The 22983-nt window shown below is 36.7% G+C and overlaps 1 protein-coding gene and 1 pseudogene across 1 annotated transcript in view; one reads left to right on the forward strand and one right to left on the reverse strand.

The window, feature by feature from the left end:
* Elapor2 (endosome-lysosome associated apoptosis and autophagy regulator family member 2) overlaps positions 1–22983 on the forward strand; it is a 149432-nt gene that overhangs the window by 70947 nt on the left and 55502 nt on the right. Inside the window, exons 2-3 of the mRNA XM_042684677.1 lie at positions 8865–8985; positions 22003–22198. Coding sequence (XP_042540611.1) covers positions 8865–8985; positions 22003–22198 — 317 coding nt within the window. The remainder of the gene's footprint in view (positions 1–8864; positions 8986–22002; positions 22199–22983) is intronic.
* LOC122111790 lies at positions 13199–19763 on the reverse strand (annotated as a pseudogene).

Genomic DNA, 22983 nt, shown 5'->3' on the forward strand with positions numbered 1-22983 from the left:
GACCTTCTCAGTGGGAATTCTAAGAGAGACATCCAAATATAAATAACTGGAAACAAGAGAAACAAGAAACCATTATGCCTAGCCTGGCTTTTCAAAGATATTTTACTACAGAGATTTCAGTAGGCTGAATAATGCTTCTCCTCAAAGGAAAAGCAAACAGAAAACAAAAGATACCCAAACATAACCCCCTAGGACTTATAAATAGTGTTTTATATGGCAAAAAGGAAGATGAAAATCTCAACAATGAGAATCTTTAGGGCCTGCATGTAGGCCCAAATGCAATCATAAGAGGAGAAGGTGACATTGCCAAATGGCAAAGGTGGAAATGAGATGACTTTAGGACAGTGATTTCTGCTTGCCACAGGAAGCTGGAAGAGACCAGGGATGGATTTCCCTCTAATGCTTCATAAGCGAAGATTACTTGGAAAAACTCTGTTACAAATGATTGTCTGTTTTTATATTTTTTATTTTGTTTTCACTATTCAGGTAGCAATTATAGTCAAGGCATTAAAATCCAGAACCTTATGACTCTACCCCTAGAGAAGCAGAATTTTATGACTCTAGGCTTGCAAATCTAGAGACCATTGCTCTAGGGAATGAAGGCTCTGGACTTTAAGTTGGCTGTTCTCAACTGTTTATTCCTTGGTGGCTCTCTTAAACTCTTCTAGCAACCAGGTCTGTAGCCTATGTAGTCTTGGCCCTTGTCTTTGGCTCTTCTGTATCATCTTTGTTTCTTGCAGTGTCTGCTCTCTATCACTCTCTGGAACTCTTCAGTTATTTTCTGGTGTCACACTTCAGAGCTTTATGTATCAGATTGCTTACCTTCATTCTCAGTGGCTCTCTGGGACTCTAACTGCCTGTCTCTTGGTGTTACAGCACAGAGCTTTGGGCACTAAGGTCCTCAGTAATCAGTGCCTGTGGAACTCTTCAGCTGCCTTCTCATTACTACTACTATTGCCTTGGCTAAGAGCCCTATCTGCTCTTTATTCAACATCCACCTAGCTTGCTCTATCCACGATAAAGAACCACAATTAGGCAGAGGTTATTCAAGAAAAGCCTTTATTAGACCTAATGTAATACTGGGGGATGCTGCATAGGAGGAAAAGCTCTCGCTCATATCCCCAAAAGAGTGGCAAATTATCTGTTTAGATTGTAATTCTACCAATCAAAGCTTGTACAGGACCATTAAGAAACTTCAAGTAAGAACACAAATCTCACTTAGGTATGGCCTCCTCTCTGTCAATCAAGCTTTTAGCTGCATCACTAAGAGAGGTAATTTCCTTCCTCCCTGACATCCTTAATAACTGCTGCTGTCATCCTAACCAGAACCTCTTCAAACCTAGGAAGTTTCCCAGAAGTTATGAACTTCACACTAGGATGCTGGGCTTGTAACATGGGGTGTTGTATTCTTGGTTCCAATGCTGAACTAGTTTGTAACATTGTTATAAAAAACAATTTGAGGATGAATCTAGTTAGATGAAAAGTTTATTTAGCAAAAAATAAACACTTTTTTGTCATCTTGTCATTCTTGATAAGCATCTCTAGATTTTGGGAACATCACTCATGTGGGCCAAGTCATCAGAGAAACAATTTAGCATAGATCCTACTTCACTGAGAAGAAATATAGTCACTTTTTATTGATAATGTCTAATTTTATAGTTTTATTGACCCTTCTCTCATTGTGTCTTAAGTTCTGGAATTAATATAGTAGAGATCTCCAAATATCGCATCTCTTCAATTGAATAAGGTGATGTAAGTTTGACGATCTCTCAGTTTTTGTTTTTGTTTTCTTTCTGTTAGAAGATATCTATTGAGGACAGAAGCCAGTCATTAGCAGATATTTATTCTCCTTCAAGAAAGTCTCTTTTTAGTTCAAGGATGAGTTTCACCAGATACCTTTGTATCTCAGGTATATTTATCTAGAACAAATTGTCAATGTGAGGTTTTAAGTGTGGTTAGCTTTTTTTTTTTTTTTTTTTTAAATTTTATTTTATTTTATTTGAGAACATACTGTACAGAGGGGTTACAATTACATGGTCAGGATAATGCATACATTTCTTACCAAGCATTGCAGCCTCCTCCTTTGTTTACCCTTCACCTCCCTTCCCAGCCTCCCCCCTCCCCCCCACCCAATCATACCCCCCCTCCCCCCCCTCCGACATTGTAAAGCTGGTTTTGACATGACATTTTGTACTTCTCATTGTTGCAACAGGTCCACCTGAATCCTTAAACGACTTGTTTGTCCCCATCTCCTCCACATGTTATACTGACATCAAATATAGTGAAAGCAGGGGTTACACTGTGGGGGAGGGACATACAAAGCAACCAAGAAATAATCTTATAAATGCGTTAGAAACACATGCATGAAAGAAACAAAAACATTAAAATACATATTTGAGGGTTCATTTTCCTAACATCACATTCTCTGACTTTTTCCGCTTGACTCATACCTATACTAGATATTGCAAATAAGGGAAACCATGGGACCTATGTTTCTTTGGGCTTGGCTTACTTCACTTAATATAATTTTTTCCAAGCCTTTCCATTTCCTAACAAATGGGACAATGTCATTCTTTCTGATGGAGGCATAGAATTCCATTGTGTATATATACCACATTTTCTTGATCCATTCATCTATTGAGGGGCATCTGGGTTGGTTCCATATCTTAGCTATGGTAAATAATGCTGCAATAAACATAGTTGTGCTGGTAGCTTTAGTGTGGTCTTTTTTGTAAACATTTGGGTAAATGCCCAAAAGTGGGATTGCTGGGTCATAGGGGAGCTCTATGTGGAGTCTTTTGAGGAACCTCCATACTACTTTCCAAAGTGGTTGAACAAGTTTACATTCCCACCAACAATGAAGTAAGGTTCCTTTCTGTCCACATCCCCTCCAGCATCTGTTGTTGTTAGAGTTCTTGATTTTTGCTGTTCTAACTGGAGTGAGGTGATATCTCAATGTTGTTTTGATTTGCATTTCTTTTATGGCTAGGGATGTTGAACATTTCTTCATGTGTCTATTGGCCATCCTTCTTTCTTCTTCAGAGAAGCTTCTCTTTAAGTCTTTCGCCCACTTACTTATTGGGCAGTTGTTTCTTTGAGGATTTGTTGTTGAGTGGTTTAATTTTTTGAGTTCCAAGTATATTTTAGATATGAGGCCCTTGTCCGTTGTATGGCTAGTAAAGATCTTCTCCCAGTCCGTGGGCTTTCTATTGATCTTGCTAGCTATGTCATTTGCCCTGCAGAAGCTCTGCAACCTTATACAATCCCATTTGTCCAACCTTTCTTTGATTTGTTGTGTTTCCGGGTCTCTATTCAGAAAATTTCGGCCTGAGCCAAGGAGACCCAGGGTTTCTCCTATTCCATCCTGTAATGTTTTCAGAGTGTCTGCTTTGAGTTCAAGGTCTTTGATCCATTTGGAGTTGATTCTGGTGCAGGGTGATATATAAGGATCTAGCTTAAGTTTTCTACATGTAGTTAACCAGTTTTGCCAGCACCACTTACTGAAGAGGCTGTCTGTCTTCCATTCTATTGTTTTAGCTCCCTTATCGAAGATTAGATGGCTATAGGTCTGTAGGTTCATTTCTGGGTTTTCAATTCTATTCCATTGGTCCTGAGGTCTGTTCTTATGCCAATACCAAGCTGTTTTGATTACTATGGCTTTATAGTAGAGTTTGAAATTTGGTATTGATATTCCTCCAGCAGTGTTCTTTCCGTTGAGGAGCGTTTTTGCTATTCGGGGTCTTTTATTGTTCCATATGAATTTTTGGATTGCCTCTTCTATTTCCTTGAAGAATGAGGTTGGAATTTTGATAGGTATTGCGTTGAATTTGTAGATAGCCTTGGGAAGTATTGCCATTTTCACGATGTTAATCTTTCCAATCCAGGAGCATGGGAGGTTTTGCCATTTTTTAAGTTCTGTGTTGATTTCCTTTTTCAAGATTTTAAAGTTTTCATCATAGAGGTCCTTCACTTCTTTAGTTAAGTTAATTCCTAGGTATTTTATTTTTTGTGGGGCTATTACAAATGGAGTTGCTTTCCTAATTTCAGCCACACTTTTCTCATTGTTGGCATACAGAAAAGCCATTGATTTTTGGGGGTTAATTTTATAACCTGCTACTTTGCCAAAGTTTTGAATCAGCTTGAGTAATTTGGGAGTGGAGTCTATGGGATTCTTTAAATACAAGATCATGTCATCTGCAAAGAGGGAAAGTTTTATTTCTTCTTTCCCTATTTGGATCCCCTTTATGTCTGCATCTTGTCTTATTGCTGTAGCTAGGCATTCTAATACTAGATTGAAGAGAAGTGGAGAGAGTGGGCATCCTTGTCTTGTTCCTGAGTTAAGAGGAAATGGCTTTAATTTTTCACCATTGAGTATAATGCTGGCTGTAGGTTTGTCATATACAGCCTTTATTGTATTGAGGAATGTTCCATGGATTCCTAATTTTTCCAAAACCTTCATCATAAAGGGGTGTTGGATCTTGTCGAATGCTTTTTCTGCGTCTATTGAGATAACCATGTGGTTCTTATTCTTGCTCCTGTTGATGTGATGAATAATATTAATTGATTTGCGTATATTGAACCAGCTTTGCATCCCTGAAATGAATCCTGTTTGATCATGGTGTATGATTTTTTGGATGAATTGTTGAAGTCGGTTGGCCAAAATTTTGTTGAGAAGTTTTGCATCAATGTTCATCAAAGAAATGGGTCTATAGTTCTCTTTCTTTGATGAGTCCCTGCCTGGTTTTGGGATGAGGGTTATGATGGCTTCATAGAATGTGTTCGGTAGTGAGCTTTCTCTTTCAATTTCATTGAAGAGTTGGAGGAGAATTGGTGTGAGCTCTGCTTTGAAGGCCTTGTAAAATTCCGCTGTAAAACCATCTGGTCCTGGACTTTTCTTAGCTGGGAGGTCTCTTATTGCTGTTTCTATTTCAATGCTTGATATGGGCCTGTTAAGATAGTTTACCTCATCTTGGTTTAGTTTTGGCATGTCAATATTTGCTAGGAAGAGGTCCATTTCTGTCAAGTTCTCAAACTTATTAGCATAAAGTTTTGAGAAGTATTCCCTTATAATGTTCTGAATCTTGGTTGTTTCCGTGGTGATGTTTCCATTCTCATCTCTGAGTTTATTAATTTGGGTGTGTTCTCTTCTTTTTCTGGTAAGATTTGCTAAGGGTCTGTCAATTTTGTTAAGTTTTTCGAAGAACCAACTCTTTGTTTTGTTGATTCTTTCTATAGTTTTTTTGGATTCTAATTCATTTAATTCTGATTTAATTTTGATTATTTCTTTCCGTCTACTGGATTGGGGTTTATCTTGCTGCTCTTTTTCAAGGAGGTTTAGATGTGTCATTAAATTGTTAGTTTCAGATCTCTCCAATTTGTTGATGTAGGAGCTCAGAGCTATAAACTTGCCTCTGAGTACTGCCTTTGCTGTGTCCCAGAGGAGCTGGTATTTTGTGTGTTCATTTTTGTTGAATAGCATGAACATTTGAATTTCCTTTCTAATCTCTTCCATGACCCACTCATGATTCAGCAGTGTGTTGTTCAGCCTCCATGTGATACCGGACTTTCTTTGGTGGCTTTTGGTGTTGAGTTCTAATTTTATTCCCTTGTGGTCAGAGAGAATGCAAGGTATAACTTCAATGTTTCTGAATTTAGACAAGTTTGCTTTGTGGCCTAAAATGTGGTCTATTTTAGAAAACGTTCCATGTGCTGCTGAGAAAAACGTGTATTCTGATGCTGCTGGGTGAAATGTTCGGTAGATGTCTGTTAAGTCTAGTTATCTATGCAGCTGTTTAGATCTGTGGTTTCTCTGTTGAGTTTTTGCCGAGTTGATCTATCTAGTGGGGAGAGTGGTGTGTTAAAATCCCCAACAATTAATGTCTTTGGATCTATATGGGATTTGAGGGAAAGTAGTGTTTCTTTGATAAATTTGGGTGCTCCATTGTTTGGCGAATAGATATTTAGAATTGTAATATCCTCCTGAAGGAGAGATCCTTTAATTAGTATGTAGCGAGTGTGGTTAGCTTTTATAGTGCAGCCTGCTGCTGGAAACTTACATTTGTAATCCTAAATATGTAGGAGCCTAAGATCTGGAGACCATCAGTTCAAAGCCATCCTGAGAGGAAAAGTCTGTGAGACTCTTATCTTTCGTTAAACCAGCAAAAAGCAAGGCTGAAGGCATGGCTCAAGTGGTAGGGCACCAGCTTAACAAGTTAGCCTAAGTAGAGGGAAGGACACATTCAAACTGCACTACTGTCAAAAAATTGCCTCTTAGCCAAATATCCCAACAGATTGGGAGACAGTTTGGTCCTGCTGATTTATCTCACTCTGATCAGACCTTTGAACTTTTGACCTAAGGAGCTGTGAAAAAATAATTTATTGGCTAGAACTGCTGTTTGTGATATTTTATTACAGCTATCTTAGAAACTTGTAGATTTTTGGAACTTTTGGTACTGAGTGGGGTAAGAGAAAAGAAAGACTTTTTAGAAATTTACCAATACACGTATGTAGGAAGAGTAAGAGGTTTCAAAGGAAAACAACAGGCAGACAAGCTGTAGGATAGGGACTTGGAAACAGGCTTTTATAGAGTTTACGTGGTATTTTAATGGTTGCCTGTTCTTTCTTATGGGTTGACTTGTTTCTTCTTTGGATCATGGTTTGAATTTGTTAGCTGGAACAACTTGTGAGCTTGGCTTCCAATTCCTTCTGGCCTATTCCATGCACTTGACTCACTTCTCCCTGCTACCTGGCCCATTTTCCCACTGAAGCCCTTTTACTCATTCCTGTATGACTACTGGTATTTTGTTTCTACCAGGCCCCTGAAAAGGTGGAGGTGGGGATGGGGAATGTCCTTCATAGGATTATAGATTTTGATACCTAGAAGTGACATACTGCTATAACAAATACTTGAAAGTGGGGTAAAAGGCTTTAGAATTGGGTAATTGGGCAGAAGGTGGGAGAATTTTAAAATGCATAATAGATGAGCCTCTATTGTCTTGAATACACTGTTGACAGTGTATTCAAGGGCTCAGGAAAAATGGAGGAGCATGGTAGAAAATGCCTATACTAAAGAAGGTATAAATTTTCATGAGAAGAATGCAGTTAGAAATATTAAAAACATATTGGTAAGGGTCAGAAGAAAATGAGGAAGACATCATTAGAAATATTGGTTTTTTTCAGTGATGAAAATTGTTTTGGGAAGAGGTAAAAGGAGAGTGGTAGAGGGTAGGAGATTGACTGGAATAGATTGTATATGGGTGTGGAAATGTAAGCGTGAAATCTCCCTCTGTATAAATAATGTAGGCAAAGAAAAGGAATTTGTATAAAAACAAAATTATTATCATTCTTTCCTTATAAATGACTTGCTTTCAGTCTGTCCTTTCGTAATAAAATTTTCTGCCACTTTCCAAAAATTTGGAAGAAATGTTATGCATTTTGTGTAGTGGCGGGAAGCTTAACTGTCTGTGGCCATGTGGAAAGCAAAACATGTCAGCAATGAATGTGAATATTTAACAGATCTTTCTAGCAAATGGTTGAAGGCATGGACTGATGGCTTCTTATAGCAAAAATGGGAGAAAAGAGATAAGCCAAAGAACTGTGAATAAAAAGGAACACAGAATTTATGATGTGGAAAATTCTCAGTATAACACACTGAAAAAGATGTCAAATTCATGGGGAGAAAGGTGTGCTGTGGAAAAAATGGTCAGGCACAGTGGTCTTGCCAATTTTCCTATGTCAGTGTAACTTGATATTTCTATCCTTGCCTATCTTAAGAAAAAGAGAGGCTAAAGAAAGAGGACAAAGTAGAACAGCAACATTTAGATCTTTGAATTATATAATAGGGCAAGGGCAGGTATAAAGAGGGTAGTTCAGTAATACAGCACTTGTCCAGCAAGTATGAGGCCTTGAGTTCAATCACCATACTGAGAAAAAAATAAGAAAATTTAAAGTTTAAGCTAAAAATATTTCAGCGTTTTCCCTCATTGTTAAAATGTTCCTGTAATATTTTTTTCCTGATTCCTCTCAGTTCAAGCATTAAGCATGTTTAATGTCTTCTAACTACAGAGAGTCATTGTTAGAATTTCCAAGAATCAACAGCCAACACCAAGTGGGTTAGTCTTATTTTGGCAATTGTAATATATGGTCTATTTTAATAGTCCATGACTGATGGCAACCTGCTGAGTTGGGTCTGAATTAAGAGTAGGCTGTTTCAAATTTTTGTGGTCTTTTTCTGGTATTTGGACAATTAAATATTCCACTTGCTGTTAAGTTCTTGGAACTACTTGGGCTGGTGACAGTAATAGATTTCCTAGTGTTATTTTGCTTATTCTTGTATCTGTCAATTGTTTATAGACTGAAAGCTTGAAAAAAACAAATGTAGCCTTTGGGTAGACAGAACTAATGGAGATAGCTGAAGAGTGTCGACTGTCCTGTCTTCCCCTCATATCATTGGTGCCTACTTAGTACTTTTGTTTGTTTGTTTGTTTGGGTACTACTGGGACTTGAACTCAGAGCCTTGGCTCTTTTTCTCAAGGCTGGTGCTCTACCACTTGAGCCCCACCTCTACTGCTTTTTTGCTTGTTTATTGGAGATAAGAGTCTCTCTGACTTTTCTGCTCTGGTTGGGTTCAAACCTTGGTGATCAGATCTCAGCCCCTGGAATAGCTAGGTTTGTAGGTGTGAGCCGCTGGTGACCAGCATATGATGCACTGTTGAACAGTCAACTGCTAGGTGTGGGTGAGGGGGTGAGGGATAAGAGTCCAGGAGAGGGTACGGTTTACAAACACACCCACTAGGTGACTGAGAAGGCAAGGTCTCCCACTGCAATGGGCTCTAACAAAGGTCTGTTCTTGTGATTGTTTGCAGAAAGATTACCACTTTGAATACACTGAATGTGATAGCAGAGGCTCCAGGTGGAGAGTTGCCATTCCGAATTCTGCAGTGGACTGCTCTGGCCTGCCTGACCCAGTGAGAGGCAAAGAATGCAGTATGTTTTGAATTTTGACTGTTTTTCTGACGATATCATAACCTCTTCATGTTAGTCACAAATGTCAGTTATACTAATGAATTTGAGCCATGGGAATGGACATGTAGTGTCAATGTCTAGAAGAATAAATGCAGCTTTTCTCAGTACCCAGTGTGCTTTGTCTCAAGTCCATGATGAGACATGAGCCACATCGAAGGATGTTGAGTTTTTGAAATCGGTTTATTCCTTTTTTATTTTGAAATGGTGGAGGACAGTGACAGAATTTCTCCCTATTGGATTCTTTTTTTTTTTTTTTTTTGGGTCCGGTCGTGGGGCCTGAACTCTGGGCCTGGGCGCTGTCCCTCAGCTCTTCAGCTCAAAGCTAGCGCTGTAGCACAGCGCCACTTCCGGCTTTTTTCTTTTTGCTTATGTGGTGCTGAGGAATTGAACCCAGGGCCTCAGGCATGCAAGGCAAGCGCTCTACCACTGAGCCATCTTCCCAGCGCCTCCCTAATGGATTCTTAAATACAATTTTAATTGAAACCAAAGCTTCCATCATTTCAAATTTAATCACTTTTAAGTTTATGGTTTTATTACATTAAGTGCATTTATAGTGCTCTGTAACATCCATCTCACCACAAAACTCATTTTTTCATTTTCATTTTTTATTTTTAATAAGTTTTTTATTGTGAAAATACTGTACAAAGGGATTAGTTACATGAGCAAGGTAATGAGTACATTTCTTATCAAGCATTGTTGCCTCCTCTTTTGTTTTTACCCTACCATCCCTTCCATTTTTAGCCACAGATATATCTAAGTTTCTTTAAGTATAATCTGTACAGTGATTATAGAATTGATGAATATCGTATCAACAGTTAATTTGGGACTACTAACAAGGTTTCAAGTACAACATTCTGAATTGATGGAGAAATTCACTTTTGTTTTCATTTATAAACTAAAAAATTCTTCAGTTTGATAACTCAAGAGTTTTTCAGTCAAATAGTATTTCTTGAAGTTTTTTCATATCATACTCATAAAACTTTAGTTTTTCTGCTTGAAAATGTATTTTGCATAGAATCTTGTTTCTACTACTGGCTTGGAGGAGTGTTGGGTTTACTGGTAAAAGGGAGACTCCCGTTGTGAAATGAAGAAACATTAGAGGCATATGCTATCGTTCACAGACAAACAATATGAAATAGTACAGAGGGAACCTGGGAACCCCTATACTCACATGAGATCCAGGAAATGTCCCAAGAGATAGTGTAGTTAGTAGAAGAGAGGGTGATGCAAGACCGGGGACTTGGCAGCTGCTTGTGCAAGCGGAAAATCTGTTCTCTGTGAGGGAAGATTGTGTTTAAGAGGGAAATATCCTGAATAATGTCTATGTAATTAGCTTTCTGTAAATTTGCTTCAGTTACCATCCTAGATCCCATATCTGTATAGTATTTCTGTATATTTAAAAATTTTACAGGCCAGTTTCATGGTTTTCTTGTAACCTAAGCCAGTAAATCTAACCATTGTGAATACTAACTGTCTTGAAGGTATGGTGGTTCTGGCTAGCACTGACTGTCCAGAGCTAATAAGAGTGAAACAGAATTTGAAGCTGGCCATCATAGAGTATCCTACACCATGGAAATTGGAAAACACTCTGAATCAGGGACCTTCCTACCTTAGAACTCAGATTTTACATAGTTAGCTATATACCAAACATTAAATGTGTTGACTAAGGGCTTAAAATTCTGCTGCAGAATTAATACCCAAACAGAAATAACTTCTATTTGAATGTTGCCAGAAACATTTCTAACTCAGTATTTTCTGTAATAACCCATACATGAAATTTTGAATTTGACCCTTCAAGAAGATACTTTTTAAAAATCGTGACTAGTAATCAAATCATTTTTAGTTATGGTTTGCCTTGGGAAAAATAAGTAAATCACATACATGCATGATTGCTGGGATATTTCTTTTCTTTACATTTTGTCTGATATCTGAATTTCTAAGGATTCCTGCATAATAAGAGATATGCTGTCATAATTATTAGTCTGGTTTTAGATTTGTGACTTTTTGTTATAGGAAAGGCAAGTTACTTTAAAGCTCAAAAGTAAGTTAATGGATCTAATTTATTTACAAATGCAGTAATTCATGATGGTACCACATGGTACCACAGTGCTGGAAAGGTGGATCAGTGGTAGAGTGCCAGCCTTGCATGCATGAGGCCCTGGGTTCGATTCCTCAGCACCACATAAGCAGAAAAATCTGGAAATGGTGCTATGGCTCAAGTGGTAGAGCGCTAGCCTTGATCTGAAGAGCTTAGGGACAGCGCCCAGGCCCAGAGTTCAGGCCTCATGACTGACCAAAAAAACAAAAAACAAAACCACAATACAAACTAACCAATGGTATCACATTCCTGGCCATTAAAGTTTGACTGCTGTGTAGTAATAACTGAGTATCTCCAGTGGCTTAGTTTTTCTATTTCTGATAATAGCTATCATTTCTGAAATTCTAATTATGTACCAAGCATATGACATTATGCCATTGTATCTTTACCACAGCCCTTTCAGGCAGCTTCTATAGGTTGAGTATCCTTTATGCAAAATACATGAGACTACTGATGTTTTAGACTACAGACGTTTTTCTGAGTTTGGAATATTTGCTTATTCATAATGAGTTGTCATGGGACTGGGACTCAAATGTAAACAAAATTTTCTTTTATGTATCATATGTCATTAAAATACTTTAAAGGTAATTTTGTATAATACTTTAAATAAATTGTTACCTGAAATAAAGTTTCATTATATGGGATTTTTATTGTTGACACAATAAAGTTCAGATTTTAGGACATATTAACTTTTCTCATTAGGGATGCTCAATCTATAACAATTTTCTGTTTTGCTAACTGAAAGAACTTTAAAAGTGGCCAACTAACTCACTTCAGGTCATCTAGCTTGGATGTGATTGATTTCAGATTTAATGCATACATTAATGCTGATTCCAGAGCCTGTTTCTTACCTACTTGGCTAACCTGACATGTGAAGATTGCAGTCTGGAAGAAATTTTAGGTCTTCATATGGGGGCAAAAGACTCCATTGGTGGACCTAGAATTTGACTTACATAACAAGCAAATTAACAAGTAGACCATAGCGACTTCAAGTAAAGAATATTTAGGACAGTGGTTATATAGGGTATCATTTCCCCAGATCCTAAATATCTCTAAATAGAATAAAATCCAGATTTTGATCTTCATTGAAATTTCTGTAAGTTCTTCAAAGTATAATTGGGTAGCCTCTTTCCTTTTGTCTGCAGAGGCAATAGAGGATGGTATTCCTAAGGAAAGGAATTATGAGAAGGTACATGTAGCATTGTAAAAATACTTTAGAAAATTCATGGATCCAACTAGTTTATATATTTATTTTTAAAATTATATGAATTCTAGTAGTTAATAAAACATCAGCTATTAGTTTTTCTTTTTAATATATATTTCTATTGTCATTGTAATGATAATGTACAAAGGGGTTACAGTTAATGAGGTATAGGAATGAGTGCAGGTAATATGTACATTTCTTTTTGAGCAATGTCACCTATTCTTTCACTCTCTACCCAGTTCTTCCCTCTCGTCCCCACTCGCAAGTTATGTCATTCATTTTCAGCATAGTGTCTAGTGAGTATCACACTGTTATACTTGTTCACCCTTTGTTCACACTTTCTGTCTCCCCTCCTTACCTTTCCCAAAACAGATGAACTTACAAATAAGACAAAAGTACAGAAAACAACAACAGCAACAAAGAAAAAAACCCTTGTTTCCATTTCTTGGAGTGTATTTTCATAAATACTCTTTTATATGATAATATGCTCATAGCTATTGAGCCTTTGTGATCCTCTCCTAAGAATATCTTCCTTTAGTCTCACTGTGTGATATCTAATAGATCACAAACAAGGCCACACTAAAGCTGCCAGTACAAACAGGTTCATTACAGCATTGTTTACCATAGCCAAGATATGGAATCAATACATATGCCCCTTAGTGGATGAATAGATAATGTAGATTTTAGTCCTCTTTAAAAAATTTTTTTTAGGTTGCAAGTCTTGCTCTGGTTTATTTATAAAGCAATAAATATTACAAGCATGAACAAGTTGCATGTGTGTAAACAAACTGTACAATGATTAAGAGATGTGGGAGGGGTGACTTGAAGCTAATTCATCATCCTGGACAGAATACAGACTAAGAAAGAGCACCTTAGAAGCATTTGTGGTGGACAATGAATGGGCCTCCCTCATTGTACTCCTGCTTACTGATCCACATCTGTTGGAAGGTGGACAGAGAGGCCAGGATGGAGCCACCAATCTATATGGAGTATTTACGCTCTGGGTTGGTGGGGAGCAATGATCTTGATCTTCATGGTGCTGGGGTCCAGCGGTGATCTTATGCATATGGTTAGCGATACCAGGGTACACGGTGGTGCCCTCAGACAGCACATTGTTGGCCTATAGATCCTTGTAGATGTCAATGTCACACTTCATGATGCCGTTGTAAGTTGTCTCATGGATGCCCGCCGACCCTATGCCAATGAAGGAGGGCTGGAAGAGCGTCTCAGGGCAGTGAAAGTGCTCATTGCCAATAGTGATGACTTGACTATCGGACAGTTCATAGCTCTTCTCAGGGGAGGAGGAGAAGGCAGCCTTGGCCATCTCATTCTCAAAATCCAGGGCAGGAATTTTAGTCTTCTATCAGAAAGAATGATATACCATTCATAAGGAAATGGAAAGACTTGGAAAAATTATATTAAGTGAAATAAGTGAGACATACAGAAACATAGGCTGCATGTTTGCCCTCATTTGTGGTAACCAGAATTCTAGTGTCTAGAAATCTACAAGCAAACTCACTGGATGGCAAAAGACAAAAATACACCAGGATCATTCGGGTAAATGGCCCAAAGTGGGATTGCTGAGTCATAGGGGAGCTCTATGTGGAGTCTTCTGAGGAGCCTCCATACTACTTTCCAAAGTGGTTGAACAAGTTTACACTCCCACCAACAATGCAGTAGGGTTCTCTTCTGGCCACATTCCCACCAGCATCTGTTGTTATTAGAGTTCTTGATTATAACCATTCTAACTGGGGTGAGGTGGTATCTCAACGTTGTTTTGATTTGCATTTCTTTTATGGCTAGAGAGGTTGAGCATTTCTTCATGTGTCTATTGGCTATTCTTATTTCCTTTTCAGAGAAGTCTTTAGCCCACTTATTTATTGGGCAGTTTCTTTGAGGATTTGTTGTTGGGGGATTTGATTTTTTGAGTTCCAGATATATTTGTCTGTTATATGGCTAGTGAAGATCTTCGCCCAATCTGTGGCTTTCTATTGATCTTTCTAGCTATGTCCTTTGCCATGCAGAAGCTCTGCAATTTCATGCAATCCCATTTGTCCAACCTTTTTTTGATTTGTTGTGTTTCTGGGTCTCTATTAAGAAAATTTCAGCCTGTGCCAAGGAGACCTAGGGTTTCTCCTATTCCATCCTGTAATGTTTTCAGAGTGTTTGTTTTGACTCCAAGGTCTTTGATCCATTTGGAGTTGATTCTGGTGCAGGGTGATATATAAGGATCTAGATTTAGTTTTCTATCAGTGATTAACCAATTTTGCCAGCACCATTTAGTTATGAGGCTGTCTTTCTTCCATTTTGTTATTGAAGATTAGGTGGCTTATAGGTCAGTGGGTTCATTATTGCAGTTTTATTTACCATAGCTAAGATATGGAACTAACCCAGATGTCCCTCAGTATATAAATGGATCAAGAAAATGTGGTATATATACACAATGGAATTCTATGCCTCCATCAGAAAGAATGACTTTACCAATGTGTTAGGAAATGGAAAGAGTTGGAAAAAAATATATTAAGTGAAGTAAGCTAGGCCCCAAGAAACATAAGTCCCATGGTTTCCCTTATTAACAGTAACTGGTATATGTCTGAGACAAGCAGAAAAGGTCAGATAAGATGATGTTAAGTGAAATAAACTCCAAGATAAGGACACAAGTGGCCTTTTCTTTCTTGCTATTTTTTCTAACGTATTTATAAGGCACCACATAATTTTTTTGTTGCTTTGTATTTCCCTCCCCCATGTTATGTATAACTCCTGTTTTCACTGTATTTGATGCTGGTATAATTTGGGGAGAGGAAGGGAAAAAACAAATTGTTTAAATAGGGATACAGGTGGATCCATTGCAAGAATGAGATGTACAAGATGCTATGTCAAAAAATGAACTTTACAATTTAGGTGGGTGTGGGAGGGTGCGGAAATGTAGTTGTGGAGATGGGAGGGAAGGAATGGTAGGGGGAAAACAAAGGAGGAGGCAACAATGTTTGATATTAAATGTACTTATTACCTTGCTCATGTAACTGGAACTCCTTTGTACAGTATTTTCACAATAAAAATACTTATTAAAAGTACACCAGGACACGGTAAATTACACAAGGCTCTAGTTTTTCTTAGGCTATAATCCTGATATATACTTAACGATATAAGTAAGCATCAAACTTACAGGGCTTAAGAAGAAGCATGGAGAAGTTGTTATTATTGACACTGGTCCTCATTGTCCTCTTTACTGTGGAGAACTATCAGTCTCTTAGTGCTGTTCTGAAAGGGCCAGTGAGATGACTTTATGGCTTTCTTCTTCTCTGCTAGCTCCGAGCCCAGCCACCAAGAACTGGCCTGCTCTGAAGGCTCTGGTGCTGAAATAATCTGTGAGCATCATTCACCATTCAAGGTCTTTCAAGTAGCATGCCATTCCAGAACTGTAGCACTGTTTAGCATAGTCTCAGAACAAAAGAATAAAGCCCTTGTTCTAATATTATGGCTTCTCTACTGTTGATTCACTTCCTCCTTTTATCCTGAGAACTTAGAAAGTAGAAAAACCTCCCATGCTCCTGGATTGGAAGGATCAACATCGTGAAAATGACAATGCTTCCCAGGACTATCTACAAATTCAATGTGATACCTATCAATATTCCAACCTCATTCTTCAAGGAAATAGAAGAGGCAATCCAAAAATTCATATGAAATCTATTCTTGCCTTCCAGGACTTCTATTGAAATTTTTAGGTGGCTAAAAACAATGGTCATTCTTTGTAGTTGTTTTCTGGGTAGTGATGTGATGTCTTTTATTCTGTCTCTGCCTGCTTGGCTTCCTGATCTTTGTCTATCTGTGTGTCTCTGTATTTCAGTCTCTCTTTGCCTTTATTACACACACATACATACACACTCACACACACACACACACACACACATGAACACATATCTGGGGCAGAACTCTTTTGCTTCAAATCAAAACTTAGAAGAAGGGAATGCCTGTCTTTCCTTGGGGAAGAGTAGAAAGACAATTCCTTTACATATCTGAAAACAAATTGAAGTCACTGAGAGGAAAGTAAAGACATTTAATTTCATGTTTTATATTAATTTGTGATATATAACATTACTTTCAATTTCAATATTTCTTAGTCTGTGATTTCAAATACAATCTAACACATCTTCTATTTGAGGATGACTAGTTTTATCTAACTTTATTTTTTATATAAACATAAAATCAATCATCATCCTGTGGACTTTGTTTAATCTCCTATTTAAATATAATCCAATATACATGTATATAACAACACATATATATAATATATGTATAACATGCATAGTATATATGTATGTATAATTTACTTTTGTAATTTTTGTATGAGATCCAATGAGCTAATGTTGCTACAATAGACATGACTTTTATATAGGTCAACATGCATACTTATATTCTAATTTCTGATTGATTATTGTAAACTAATATTTCAGTTTCTTGGATCAATAGGTTCTATGTTAAGATTACTTAAAAATTTTGGATATGATTCCTTTTCTTTTTTCTTCCTCTCAAATTTGTAGTTAAAATCTAGGTTTAATGGAACTTAAGAAACAGTTGGGGCTGGGAAGGTGGCTCAGTGGTAGAGTGCTTGCCTTGCATGCATGAGGCCCTGGGTTCATTTCTTCAGCATTACATAAGCAGAAAAGGCCTGAAGTGGCACTGTGGCTTAAATGGTAGAGTGTTAGCATTGAGCAAAAGCAGTTCAGGGACAGTTTGTAGGCCCTGAGTTCAAGCTCTAGGACTGGCAAAAAAAGGTACAAGACAAAGATCATTACATAACGATAAGAGGTCAACTCAACTGGAATATCGCAAAATTGTAAATACATCCACCATCCAAGCATCTAATTATACAAAGCAAATATTGGCAGTTATTAAGATAGAAGTGACAACAATGTAATATTAGGAAATTTCAATATTTTAGTTATAGTACTGGGCAGAAAAACCATATTGAAAAATCAATAAAGACCTAAGCAGGAAATCTCTTTCTGTTATTCCATCAAAAAAATGTGGACTTTGTTTATATTTAGCACAATTCAGTTACTGTAGGATTTTGAGATTGTGAAAGAAGAAAACTAGTATTTGTTTTAGACATGACTGATATGAATGAAAATGAATGAAAAAGAATGAATGAAAAAGCTAACAAATGAAAAAGCTAACAACAGCTTTTTATAATAACTGCCTATCATCTTGATTGTTGAAAAGTTCATGTTAATTCAAAAAGAATTAAATGATGGATATAGTCCCTGAGATTTAAAAAAGAAAAGACCCTTGTAATCTGATTAAAAGCCAAATGGCAAGATAGCAGTGAGGAAACAGAAAGTGAATAAGCCTTCGATAAGAGGTAACAGAAAAGGAAAAGCAGGCCATTGTTGGTGAGAGCCAGAACCGGTCAGACATGCTAACTGCTGATATAATCATGAGGAGTCAATTCAGTTTTAACAAGAATACAAGGCTCCAATTTTCTTTTCTCTCTCTCTCTCTTTTTTTTTTTTGTCTTTGACATGAGTTTCTAGAATTGGCTACTGGAATGGAAAGACAGAAGAAATGCAAATGATTAAAAAAGTTGAAAAGCTTTAGATGTTTTAGCTTTCCTGTATATTTTTAAAAATTTTTTATTGTGACAATACCGTACAGAGGGGTTACAATTACATGGGCAAGATAATGAGTACATTCCTTATCAAGCATTCTTAATAAGGATCCTGCTTTGTTTCCCCCTTTCCATCTCCTCCCCCTCCTCCTGCCCCCCCCCCCCGCCCCGCCCCGCCAAAGTTGTAAAGTTAGTTTTTCAACATAACGACTTGTACATCTTATTGTTGCAATGGGTCCACCTGTATCCCTATTTAAACTGTTTGTTTTTGCCCTTCCCCTCCACAAATTATACCAACATCAAATACAATGAAAGCAGGTATACTGCTGAATGGTCTTCATGGAATATCTTATTCCCACATTTCTACTGTCTTTACTAATTCTTAATATTACTATCTTCCTTATATAAGCAAGGTCATTAGACTTATGAAAGTTAAGAACTTGTTACATTATTTCTCAAATTGTATGACAGATTTAAAATTCCATAAAGATATGAAAGTAACTGGGCTGCTAATCTTAGCTACTCAGGAGGCTGAGATCTGAGGTCAGGAAAATCTGTTAGATTTTTAAATCTCTAATTAGTTAACAAAAAAGCTGCAAGTAGAGCTCTGTCTCAAGTGATAGAATTTTAGCCTTGAGCAAAAGAGCTCAGTGACAGGACTGACACAAAAGTATTGAGAATAGAAAGTGTTCATGAATTTATAATGTAGATAAACATTGCTTAACAAGGGCAGGAAAGGAAGGATGGTGTGAAGTAGAATAACAAATTCAATTGAAATTTTTATCCTATGCTCATTGGTTGATTGAGCTAAATTTTCTTTTGGAGTACTGCCTTTGGAATTAGAGTAGAATTTGAATATCATCTTTGCTATTTGTTTATGCATAAGCTTATAATACAGTTATTTAAATTGACTGTGGCTCAGTTTCTTCATCTGATATGAGGACATGATACCATCCTTCTTCACATTTCTATTTTAAGTACAACTGATTCTCATTATTAATGTACTCTATATTTGCTAATTCCATACAACTTATTTATAATCTCCAGATCAACACAGTTAGTGCTTACATAGTCATTTGCACATGGGCAGAGTGATAAACTATTTGAATCACCCAAACACCCATTTGGAAAAGGTGAAAAATTTTTACTTTCATATTGAAAAAAACACACCCAAACCATATGTGTGTGTGTGTGTGTGTGTGTGTGTGTGTTTGTGTGTGTGTGTGTTGTATTTAGTGCTGTGTTTTTAGTATTCTTTGTTACTTAGTTGATTCTTCTACTTATCATGGCCCCTGAAGGGCCAGCTAGCATCTTAAGTGCAAGAAGTCTGAGATAGGCCTTTTTAAGAAAAGGTGCATATTATATAAGCTTTGTCCAGGAATGGGTGAACACTCTATTGTCCATGAATTTAATGGTACTGAACAAATAGTATATATTAAATGAGATGTCTTCAAGGAGAAATACATTCGGTTAAGGTTAGGTGTTAATAAATTGAAGAAGTTTTGTGACCAGAAGCTCTCAGGATCCTAACTCTGAATTTTTACTAGGAACAAATGTCTCAGTATCACTAACATTGTGTTCATGGCAAATTTACAGTTACCATGAAAACAATAATTTATATGGTAGGGTTGGGAGGAAGGAAAAGTAGGAGAAATGTAAGGGAAGAGGTAACAAGTTGGACAAGAAATGTACTTATTACCTTACTTATGTAACTGTAACCCCTCTGTACATCACCTTGACAATAAAAAACACAATAATCTATATAGTTATAAAATACCAATAACAGAACCTAATATTCAATAAGGACTCAATGTGCTTACTTTCAACATTTCCTCTCACTTTCCTTTCTGATTCATAGAAGTACTAAAAAAGTTGATATTCTTCATAATTTTGATAGGATAGTGAAAACTCTCAAATAGAATCATTGTGTTTAGAATCGCAAACACAATTTTCTACCTTTTGTGCTTCCATAGACTTATATACAAACATAGCATAAAATATTTTTATTAAGTTGTTAAATTAAAAAGTCAATTTTGGATGCAGACTAAAATGTCTTCCAAGATAACTTTATCAGAAAGTAAATAGTTTCAGATTTGTGGGTGATGAATTCTCCATTTACAACTATTTAACTCTATACTATTATGGTATGAAAGGAGCCATGTACAATATGCAAATGAATAACTGTGGTTCTGTTTCATTAAAACTTTATTTATAAAAATAGTACACCAGATTTGGCCTGTAAACTGGACTTTTGTTGTTGTTGGTGGTGGTGGTCATGGGGCTTGAACTTTGGGCTTGGATGTTGTCCCTGCACTCTTCAGATCAAGGTGAGCTCTCTACTGCTTGAGCCACAGTACCACATCTGGTTTTCTGGTGGTTTATTGGAGATAAGAGTCTCACTGGCTTTCCTGCCTGGGCTAGCTTTGAACTGTGATCCTCAGATCTCAGCCTCCTGAGTAGCTGGGATACAAGTGTGAGCCACTGAAGCCCAGCTTAAACTGGACTTTTTGATGATCCTTGATTTAGTGCCACAGTGGGCCTTGGTTCATAATTTTTTAAAATCATAGTAGATAAATATTATCTGATTTTCAGACCCATAAACTATTGAAACTAAAAACATTTTTTCTATAGCTGTGTTTTTCTATTGATTATTTGGTTTATAATTATAATAATGTATAATGAGCATTGGTTTTATGTCAGGAATTATGTTAACCAGTTTATTTAACTATGATAGCTCATTTTTTGGACACAGAACAAAGCCAAGAGAGAGAAAGTTACTCATTCATTAGGAAGTGGCACAACCTGTTCACAGGTTAGTTTCTTTCATCCCTGGATAATTTTGGCCTTGTAGCCAGTAAGTAATATTTTGTGCCTAATCTATTTTTTATAGACTGATATTTTACTGGTTTGGGGAGGTTGATTTGAGTGCCAAGGTTCATTAGATAGCATTGTTAAGTTTTTGGGTGAGTAGGTGGATAAGTATTGATTTTAGCTCTAATTCTTTAATTAGTCTTTCAAAATTAGCTTATTTTTATTTCTAGCTAAGTCCCCAATGTATTTGAAAGAAGACTCTATTAATGTGAATATTTGCTACTTCACTCTGCTGGGAGATTTGTTTTTCATCAGATAATTTGGGTATTTTCCTTTGTTCTTGTTTCTTTAATATCCCGATTAAAGGATTAACTAGTCCTTTTGTACATTTGATTCAATAATACTACCCTGCATAGAGTCTTACACTTTGGGACATTGATTTGCATTTGTTGAATAAATAATATCTTAGCAGCAGGGCTCTTTTCTTTTCTGTGTGTTGATTATTGTTTGTATCTATGTCTGATTACTCTGCATACAGTTCTTAGAGTAAGCAGAAAACTTAACATTAGAAATAAGACGTTGATTGTCAAATGGCTTGGGTTGGCATTATAAATATTGACAAAGTATGATTAAGGTTTTAGAGTGGAGATAACTTATTTAGCTACTATACTACCCCTATTTTACTCCCTTTTTATTTTGTTCTGATTCTCTAAATCAATATTTTATTTGATCTTAGTATGTGCTAGGGACTTATTTGATTAGGACATAGTACTAAGAGTAGGAGTTCCATAATAATGACCCTTGTTTTCTTGAAGTTCAAAGTTAGATGCTGTCTGTTAAGTGATAGCTCTCAGAGTAAGGGTTTGAATAGAGGTAATATAGAAAGCAAACTGCAGGAGATATGAAGGAGGAACAGCTGGTTAATTAGTGAGGATGATAGTAGTCTTCATAGATAGGCTACTTTTCAGATATAGAACATTTGGGCAACATCTCTGAGAAACACGGGAAAAATTGCAAAAGAGACAATGAAATATTTAGGGTAAAACATATATTTTGTTTTGATTGGAAGTGTGGGGCAAGGAATGAACAGAATCAAATAAGCAAAGACATATAGCTATAAGGGAGATATTGGAAGTCTTTCCTTGGAGTGTAATATGATCAGAATTTTATGAACTTTATTCTAGTGACCATATGAAGAGGAGAAAGTTAATGGAGGAAGCCAGTAACTAACCGGCCATGCCTTTTTCTGCCTTGCAGCTTTCTCATGTGCTTCTGGAGAGTATCTAGAAATGAAGAACCAGGTATGCAGCAAGTGTGCCGAAGGCACGTACTCGTTGGGCAGTGGCATCAAATTTGATGAATGGGATGAATTGCCAGCAGGATTTTCCAACATTGCAACATTCATGGACACTGTCGTGGGCCCTTCTGACACCAGGCCAGACAGCTGTAACAAGTAAGAATCCAAAGGAGCCTTTGGATCTCTACTAAATACTAGAAAGGTGTATTACTTTTTCCCAGAAAGAAGTTGAAGAATAATCTTCATGCCTAGGAGGATTCTAGATGAGCTAATTGCGAAGAATGATATTTTTTATAGTTATTAAGACTAACCTAGTAAAAGTTTCATGGGGTTAAATGATACTTCTTAACATATAATAGATACTCTCTACAAAATGGAATGGAGTTTTTAGAGAAACTAATTTATTTTCTCACAGTGTATTTATAACTTAGGTCAGTGGTATTTCTCTTAACCTTTGTTTAATTTTTAATGGATAAATCCTGACTTTTTTCTTTTTCCTTTGAAAAGTGTATAATTTTCATTTAGGTCTTGATTATCTCATGCAAAAGATAGTACTAGGTTAAGTATTAAGGTAGAAAGGTCATTAACTTATTCTTAGGAGATTCTTAGCATTGTTAATAACATGCAAGGAATAATAAGTGGTTTTGAAAATAATAAAGCGAAACATTTTCCTTTGGGATGTACCACTTTCTATTCTCTCCTGTCTCCTATGTAATATTTAATTTAGTATATCAATACTTAAGGAATGATGTTTTAGGCCTCTGGCTACCTTTTGGTTCTTTTTCAGGAAGCCAAAATTGTTTTTTTTAATGATTTTTATTTTTTTAACCACGATCTAAGGATTATGGAAATTACTTAGCTGTGCTGAAATATGTTTCCTTCCTTCCTTTTCCCTTTTACTTCTTCCCACTTTTCCTCTTTTCCTTCTTTTGCTTTTTCAC

This window comes from Dipodomys spectabilis, unplaced genomic scaffold, assembly GCF_019054845.1.
Source record: "Dipodomys spectabilis isolate Male_0828 unplaced genomic scaffold, ASM1905484v1 ptg000089l, whole genome shotgun sequence".
Taxonomy (NCBI): domain Eukaryota; kingdom Metazoa; phylum Chordata; class Mammalia; order Rodentia; family Heteromyidae; genus Dipodomys; species Dipodomys spectabilis.